This window comes from Callorhinchus milii, unplaced genomic scaffold (genome assembly GCF_018977255.1).
Source record: "Callorhinchus milii isolate IMCB2004 unplaced genomic scaffold, IMCB_Cmil_1.0 Scaffold29, whole genome shotgun sequence".
In the NCBI taxonomy this organism is placed as follows: Eukaryota; Metazoa; Chordata; class Chondrichthyes; order Chimaeriformes; family Callorhinchidae; genus Callorhinchus; species Callorhinchus milii.
This window is the reverse complement of record NW_024704770.1, coordinates 3,118,296-3,126,834: the sequence shown is the minus strand read 5'-3', so window position 1 is coordinate 3,126,834 and position 8,539 is coordinate 3,118,296. Positions and strand designations below refer to the sequence as shown.

The window sequence follows — 8,539 nt, the reverse complement described above, 5'->3', positions numbered from 1 at the left end:
TGTTGCCCAGTAACCTGTTGGCACTTGCTGCATTTGACAGTCCCTGGGTGGGTTTGACACTCAACAACAGTTAACATTTGGACAGCACCTTTCATGCCAGGAGGACGTCCTAAGGTGTTAGACAGCCAGTGATTTCCACCCGAGCTGGGGCTTGGGATCAGGAGGGCAGGGAGGGTGTAGGGGACCGAAGGGGGGGTGATAGGGTTTAATCCTGAGACGTGGGGCTGGGTCACATCACCCAGGCTGGTCAGCATTTACAATGACAACAACAACTACTTGCAATTACACAGTGCCCCTCACACAGGGTAGTGTCCCAGGGCACTTGACAGTGGCGGAGTCTGGCCTTGAGCCAGGGGGAGAAGGAGGGGAGGTGGGAGGTGACCGTCGTAAGTACGATCGACCTGAAGATGGGGGAAGGCAGGAAGGGGGCAGATTTACAGCATGTTCCTTCACCATCTCTGCCTCCCTCCCACCCCCAGCAGATTTTCACCTTGTGACTCGATGGCCGTGAGGACTGGAGGCAGTGGCTGCCGATGGTTTGTGTTACGGTGACGGACTCGGGACCCAATGAATTCCGTTTCGCCCTCCACGGCTCAGTACATCCAGAGCCAGGATGAGGGGCAAACCTCGGACCCCAGGAAGGTGCTGGTGCCGGGGGTTGGAGAGAGGAGCCTCGGCTGGAACGGACACTGCGGCACAGCGGAGAAGCCGGCCGCCAGCGAGGAGCCCGATGAGGTGGACAAGCTCAAAGCCAAGCTGATGTCAGCCTGGAACAACGTCAAATACGGTAGGAGCTGATTGTTCACACGGGATTGTTTCCAGCGCCTTGGGACGTCTTCCTGACGTGGAAGACACTGTACAAGAGTAATTTGTTGTTATAGTTAGTGCAGGTTCAGCATCAGGAGCCTCTGACAGGACCAAACCTATAGGAACAGGAGGAGGCCATTCAGCTCCTCGAGCCTGTTCTGCTATTCCAGAAGATCGTGGCTGATCTGTACCTCAGGTCCAATGACCCAGCCTTTGCCCCATATCCCTTGATCCCCTGACCTAACAAACATCTCTCCACATCAGTCTGGAAAATGCGAATGGATCCAGCCATAATCCACAGCCTTTTGGGGGCGGGAGAGAGAGAGAGAGAGAGAGAGTTCCAGATTTCCACTAGCCTTTGGGTGAAAAATTGATCTCACTCGTAAATGGCCTGGCTCTAACCGCAGTATGTGTCTGCCTGTGTCTGGCTCTGTTTGTGTGTCTGACTCTGTGTATGTTTGTATCTCTCTGTCTCTCTCTGCAGGTTGGGTGGTGAAAGGAAAGACAAACTTCAGCAAAACGTCTCCCATCTACCTGCTGGGAAGGCATTACTGTTTCGATTCAGCAGGTAAAGTGTCGAGTGCTCCGAGACCCTGCCCCGTGTGAGTGCGCTATATAAATGCAAGTTCTTGTACAATATGGTACAAAATGACATTTTATGCGGCGCCTTTCATGTTGGAAGGACATCCCAAGGCGCTGGACAGTCAGGGATTTGGACCTGAGCTGGTGGGGGGGGAGCGAGATGGCTGGTGGGGTAGGAGGGTAGGAGGGTGGCCGAAGGTGTGGTCGAAGAGGAGGGTCTCAAGACGTGCCTTGAAGGAGGCAAAGGAGGGGGTGGGTTGTAGATTGTTTTGTGTGTGTGTTATAAAGCGATGGCAACTAATTTTTATACATCACTCTCTCTCTCTCTGTGTCTCAGTGTCAGATTTAATGTTGAAGGTCCCCCCGGGAGAAAACCAGACCCGGCCGATGCCTGCTGTGTCCTTGTTCAGGAAGGACTTTGCCTCCCGGATTTGGCTGACGTACCGACGGGAGTTCCCCCCACTGGAGGGCTCTGTGTGGACCACCGACTGCGGCTGGGGCTGTATGCTGCGTAGTGGCCAGATGCTACTAGCTCAGGGTCTCCTGGTGCACCTGCTGTCCCGAAGTACGTTCCCCACCACCCCCTCCTTTCTTCCTGCCCCTCATTCCCAGCTCACTCTCCCCCCTCCCTCCCTCCCTCCCTCCTCCCCTTGTGTTCCCGCCCCCACTCTCTCCCCCCTCCTCCTCTTACAGTCACTGCAGTTTACAGCGTGTCCTGTGAGGCGCTTTGAGACGTTGATACCAAGAGAGGGGCTGTGACTGTGGATGACTGTGTGTGTGTTGCTGGTTACAGACTGGACCTGGCCGGATGCCTTACTCAGCGCCGAGACTGAGTCCGAGCCCAAGTCCCCGTCGAAGGCCAGGACGGGCATAGTGTCGTGGCCAGTCATTCCCGAGGTCCTCAGCTCCCAGCAGGAGCGAGGAGGCGGAGGAGGGCGAGCCGGAGGCCCACGGGCTGCGCCTGCCTCGAGCCAGGCCCGGAGGCCGGTCAGCGTCACAACTCCGGGACGGGAAGAGAGGGAGCACAGGAGGGTGGTGGCCTGGTTCGGTGATCACCCCAAGGCCGCCTTCGGTGTGCACCAGCTGGTCGCCTACGGCAAGAGCTCAGGGAAGAAGGCCGGGGACTGGTACGGGCCGTCCATTGTGGCTCATATAATCCGGTCAGTGCTCACACCGCCCTGTCACGCGTGTCGCTGTCCTGTCCTGCGCGTAGCTCGCCTCCTCCCTGTGTGGGTAACGTGTAACTCAACTCCTCGCCGTGCTGTGTAACCCCTCTCTCTATTTCACCCACAAAACACACAGTTACTAGACTTTACAGTGTATGCTGTGAAGCGCTTTCAGAGGTATATAAAATGCAGCAATTATTATTATTATAACATTTATTGTAACACTTCCCTTCCACGTGGGCAACGTGTAACTCCTTGTATGTGTAACCTCTCTCTCCCTCTCTCTGTCTCCCTCTCTGTCTTTCTCTCTCTGTCTGTCTTTCTCTCTCTCTCTCTCTCCCTCTCTGTCGCTCCCTCTCTCTCAGGAAGGCTGTGACTAAAGTAGAGGAGGCTGAAGGCCTGGATATAGCTGTGTACGTGGCTCAGGACTGTACAGGTGAGTGTGCACTCACTGCCGGAACCTGCTCCTCACTGTCACTGAGCTCAGAGACTATTGAAACCCCAGGCCCCTTTGTTGACCGTGTTTTCCTCCCGTCGGGCAGTGTACAAGGGAGACGTGATGAACGTGTGCTCGGGACAGCCTGGCCTGGCCTGGAAGTCAGTCATTATCCTGGTTCCAGCTCGCTTGGGAGGAGAGACGCTGAACCCAGTCTACATGGAGTGTGTGAAGGTAAAAGGATCTTGGAGCCCTGTAGCTCAGTGGTTAGAGCGCTCGCCTCGCAAGCGAGAGGACCTGGGTTTGATTCCCAGGCGGGTCAGGGCAAAACACTGGGCAAATGTCCTTACTCCACACACCTCTGTTTACCGAGCAGTAAGTAGGAAGCTGGTTGTTAGTCGATAAAATATAATAATAATAATTTGGTCACTTCAATTGGCTGCCATGTTTCGCCCACAAAATACACAGTCCCTCCACTTTACAGTGTGTTCTGTGAAGCGCTTTGATACGTCTCGAAGACGTGATAAGGCACTGTATCAAATGCGAGGATTACTATTATTATTATAATTCTAAAAGACCTTGTGTGTGCGTAGGGGGTTGCAGGCCTCTCCCCTCTTTTTCTCTCTCTCTCTCGCCGGCTCCCCTGTGTGGTCAGCTGCACTGTCCCCTCTCTCTTTGTACCACCCCCTGGAACTCCCTCTGCCTCGTTCCCCCTCAACTCGCCTCCTTCAAGGCCCATCTCAAGACCCTCCTCTTCGACTGCGCCTGCGGTCACCCTCCTACCGCTAACCCTCCCCGCCCTCCACCCCTCCTGATCCCAACCCTCAGCTTGGGTCCAAATCCCTGACTGTCTGTAACACCTGAGGACATCCTCCTGATGTGAAAGGCGCTGTGTAAATGTCATTTGTTGTTGTTGTTGTTGAGTGGGTGACGTGTCTGCCTGTTACAGGAAGTGCTGAGGCTGGAGTGTTGTGTGGGGATTATCGGGGGGAAACCAAAACATTCGCTGTACTTCATCGGGTTCCAAGGTGGGTGTCAAGCTCTCTTTAGACGCTGCCCTGCGTGGAGGGGGTTATATAGGTGCAAGTTGTTGTTGCTGGCGGGCTCGCGGGTGGGCTCCAGGTCGCTCAGGGACCCCCAGGGCCTCAAATTCCCCCCGCTCTTAGTTTGAAAGCTGCTTTCACCGCTTTGTTTTATACACAAAAAAATAAAAATTTTAAAGGTAATGTAAGAATTTCTCCAGTTGTGTAAATTTAAAGACAAAATGGTCTCCGAGGAGCAGGACCCCTGCTTACACACAGCCCCCCCCCACCCCCACACACACACACACACGCGCACCCACAAACACACATACACACACATGGTCATACACGTACGTATACACCAGTACCCACACACGGAAACCCCTACACACACGCCTGTGCACACACACCTACACAAACAACACACACACATGCACTCCCACGGACGCTGGATGACTGATGCTTTCACTTTACAGATGATTTCCTCCTCTACTTGGACCCTCATTACTGCCAGCCTGTGGTCGATGTCACGAAGCCCGGCTTCCCTCTGGAGGTAAGGAGAGCCTGGGAGAGAGAGAGCGTGAGCTGTGTGGGTGTATGTGTCTCTATACTGAGCTGTGTCTTTGTCTGTACTGAGCTATGCGTGTGTGTGTCTGTACTGAGCTGAGTGTGTGTGTGTCTGTACTGAGCTGTGCGTGTGTGTGTCTGCACTGAGCTGTGTGTATGTCTATGAGCTGTGAGTCTCTCTCATTTCTCCGCAGTCCTTTCATTGTTTCTCTCCACGGAAAATGGCTTTCAGTAAAATGGATCCGAGCTGCACCATTGGCTTCTATGCAAAAACCAGAGACGACTTCCTGGATCTGTGTAAACACGTCACTGCGGTGAGTGTCTCACTCCCAGTGTGGGAGGTGTGAAGGTGTGCTAGAGTGTGGGTGTGGTGGGGTGTGTATGTGAGGGTGTGTGTGTGCGTGTGTGTGGGGGTGAGGGTGGGTGTGTGAGGCTGTGTGTTAGTGTGTGTGAGGCTGTGTGTTAGTGTGTGTGAGGCTGTGTGTTAGTGTGTGTGAGGCTGTGTGTTGGTGTGTGTGAGGCTGTGTGTGTTAGGGGAGGTGAGGGTGTGTGAAGCTGTGTGTGGGTGTGAGGTGGTGTCTAGCTCGCTGCCTGTGCTGTGTCCTGATGCCTGTGTTCTCTTTCTCTCTCTCCCCCCAGTTGCTGGGCTCTACGCATGGGGAGAAATACCCCATCTTTACCTTTGCTGAGGGCTGTGCTCAGGACTATGCTCTGGACGAGGTGAGGGTGGACTCCCCTGACCCCACTGCCCTGATCTCCAGGTCCCGTCACACCAGCACTGGAACAGACGAGTTTGTCTTCCTGTGACCAGAGATGGCTCCTGCTCAGCGCTGGGTCCACCTGCCCACCACAAGGAATTAAAGCAGCCCCCCCCCCCCCACACACACACATACGATTGTACACAGAGCTTTCTTTCTCCCCCACCCCCTTTTTCTTTACTATGTGCCCCATTAACAATTTCTCCCCGAGGGTCAGTGTTGCTGTCCCTTGCAGAGGTGTGAGACGCTTTGGATTAAGGTGCAGTGTGTGTGGGGGCTGGGGGTGGGGGGAGGATTACTGTCCCTGTTTGGGTGGGGGGGAACGATAAAGATCTCCTGCAGCGCTGTGGGGAAAAGTGATGGGACATTTCTCCTGGTGTCCTGGCTGACAATCCCCCCTCTCCCCGGATAAAATCTCTTCCACCTCAGGTCCCAGCTGTTTGTTCGATGCCGCTGTGTGCGAATTGGCTGCTGACTTCAACTCCAAACCCAGTCGCTACAACACTTGACGTTTAAGGCAAGGTGACATTAGGCGCTCAATCAGATCATTATTTTATTACTGTTTGCGTAGCTAATGGTGGGAGACGAGGTGGGGTACAGTCCTCGCTCTCTCATACTACTGATGTCCGCGTGTGTGCGCGAGTCTGGACACAAATCTGCTTCCTTCTAAATATTGCCGACTGTTGACAGACACGGCTGTTTGTGGGTACGCCGATGGGCACAATCGGCTGCCCCATCGCTCCCACAAAGTACACAGTCGCCCCACTTTACTGTGTCTGCTGTCAAGCGCTTTGAGACGTCTCAACGACGTGATAAGGTGCAAATGCAAGGACTGCTGTATTGATAATCGCTCCCTGCCAATCACATACACCAAACCCCGGGGGGGGGGGGGTGCGGGTGTGGGAGGGCTGGGGGTTTGTATTGTATTGTTACTACAACGAAAAGTGTAAACACTGAAGAGTTGAGGGTTTGGCCACCTGTTTTGGACACTGGCTATGTCATAAGATTAAAAATACTGCACTAATGGGGGCGGTGTGTGTGTGTATGGGGGGACGGGGCGTGGGCTGTCATTTTAAGATGTGCAGAAATCCCGGGCGGGGGGGGGTCCGGGGGGAGGGGGAGATCACACTAATCCGGGAATCAGCCCAACAGCCCACAGGGTCAAGGTCTGGGCTGCCCACAATCAGAAGCTTCCCCTCCCTCTGCTGAGGCCTTGGGAATCCCACAGCAGTGAGCGCGAGGTGGGGGTGCGGGGACGGGGGCACAGAGTGAGACTTCTGCTGTTGTTATTGTGTCTCCATGAGAGGAGCTAAAATTCAGAGGACAGTCTTACCCTGTGGTTCCCAGCGAGCCCCCTGTGACATAGGGTTATGGGCTCCAAGGTAAGGGTAGGGCTTATTCTCTAGGCTAGGGGTTGGGTTAGGGTTTGGCTGTCATGGGTATGGTTACAGGTAATGGTAGGGGTTTGGGCACTTAAGCTAGGGTTGGGGTTTGTTCTCGAGGCCGGGGGAGTTGGTGCAACTATTTATTTTGGAGTGATGTGGTGTGATGTGATGTCTGGGGTCTGAAACTCCCCCTCTTCCCCACAGCGCTCGGTCCGTGTACATATTGTGAATATGAAGTGTAAATCCACATTGATTCCAATAAACGTTTCCAATTTCACCTCTTCACGAAGGGCCTGAGTCACGCCATGGTTTGGGGGGAGAGAGAGAGAGAGAGGGGGGGAGAGGGGGAGAGGTCCCCAGGCAGGTTTGGGTAGAAGGATCTCGATTGCCAGCTGCCCCGCTTCCCAACGCTTCCCAAGCTGGTGTCCGCCACCCTCCGCCACCCCACCTCAAACCCCAGCCTCTCCCACACCCCAACCCTCTGCCCCCCCCCCCCCCCACCACCGACACACACAACCTCTCCCCCCGCCCCCGCAACCCCAACACCTCGGTGCCCTCCACTGCTGGCTCTGACACCTGTGAGCAGGTAGTAAGAGAGCAAGAGCCGCCCTCTCACTTCCCATCTTTATTAAGCCGCTGGCTGCCTCAGTCCCGCTGGGTGGGGCGGGGCGGGGCTGGAGATGGAGGCGGGGCCAGGTAGCAGGGGGCGGGGGCTTGTCTCCGGCTCGTCCCGGTCACCAAGTGTCCGTCTGTGAGGAAAGAGAGAGTGGACAGTGTGATACAGTAACGGCTGGTCCAGGGCTCTCCTGCGCTGGTTTAACAAGCGGATACACACAGTGATGCTCTTACCTGTCCCAGGTGTGACCTGGAGGCTCACAGTGAGGAATGGCCTCAGGAGGGGGAGGGGGCGGGGGGAGCGGGGAATGACACAGAGGGACTGACGCCTGACACGAGGGTGGGGGGTGGCGGGCGGGTAACTCACGTCGGAATCCGAGACGTTGGAGAGCTGTTCTCCATTAACTCCTTACGGCCGCACACAATGGTTCTTGCTGTGAAACCAGACAGGGACGGTTAGCTCAGCAGCCGGGAGCTGTGTGCACGGTGCCGTCTCTCCTCTGTTTGCTGTGTGCGCCTGTTTGCTGTATACGCTGTGTGCTGTGCGCGGTTTGCTGTGTGCGCTGTTTGCTGTGTGTGCTGTGTGCGCTGTTTGCTGTGTGTGCTGTATGTTTGCTGTATACGCTGGTGTTGCTGTTGTGTGCGCTGTTCTGTGTTGCTGTATACGCTGTGTGCTGTTCCTGTGTGCTGTAACGCTGTGTGTGGCGCTGTGCTGTGTGCTGATGCTGTTGTTTTGCTGTGTGTGTCTGTATCGCTTGTTGTCGCTGTCTGTTGGCTGTTGTTGTGTTCTGTGTGCTGTATACCTGTGTCTGTTCGTTGTGCTGTGTGCGCTGTTTGCTGTGTGTGCTGTATACGCTGTGTGCTGTATACGCTGTGTGTGCTGTATACGCTGTGTGCTGTGTGCGCTGTTTGCTGTGTGTGCTGTATACGCTGTGTGCTGTGTGCGCTGTTTGCTGTATACACTGGATCCCTATCGCCGAACAGATCGATTTCAAGATCCTCTCATCATTCATTTTCAAATCCCTTCATGCCCTGACACCTCCCTCCCTCACTCTCCGACCCGCTTACCCCCCCCCCCCCAAAACCCACCGCCCGCTGCCTCCGCTCGCCCGGCTCCAGCCTCCTGCCTGGCCCTGGCCCTCGTGCCTTCCGTTCCACCATCGGCAGCCGTGCTTTCAGCCGCTACGCCCCGAAACTCTGG

The 8,539-nt window shown here is 55.3% G+C and overlaps 1 protein-coding gene across 1 annotated transcript; it reads left to right on the top strand.

Moving 5' to 3' along the window:
- Positions 1–405: 405 nt before the first annotated feature.
- Positions 406–7,008, top strand: LOC103172214 (cysteine protease ATG4D). The gene is made up of 10 exons (XM_007885015.2): positions 406–787; positions 1,292–1,375; positions 1,727–1,954; positions 2,183–2,549; positions 2,921–2,991; positions 3,098–3,225; positions 3,941–4,019; positions 4,490–4,566; positions 4,775–4,894; positions 5,220–7,008. The coding sequence occupies exons 1-10, from the start codon at positions 568–570 to the stop codon at positions 5,385–5,387; spliced, it is 1,542 nt and encodes a 513-aa protein (XP_007883206.2). The 5' UTR covers positions 406–567; the 3' UTR covers positions 5,388–7,008.
- The last annotated feature ends 1,531 nt before the right edge of the window (positions 7,009–8,539 follow it).

What these genes read in the sequence shown, in the direction of transcription:
- LOC103172214 (XM_007885015.2), top strand. Translation starts at nt 568, where the DNA reads ATGAATTCCGTTTCGCCCTCCACGGCTCAGTACATCCAGAGCCAGGAT. An exon ending in TCTACATGGAGTGTGTGAAG is followed by an intron (nt 3,226 to 3,940) that starts GTAAAAGGATCT and finishes TGCCTGTTACAG; the next exon opens with GAAGTGCTGAGGCTGGAGTG. An exon ending in TGTGTAAACACGTCACTGCG is followed by an intron (nt 4,895 to 5,219) that starts GTGAGTGTCTCA and finishes CTCTCCCCCCAG; the next exon opens with TTGCTGGGCTCTACGCATGG.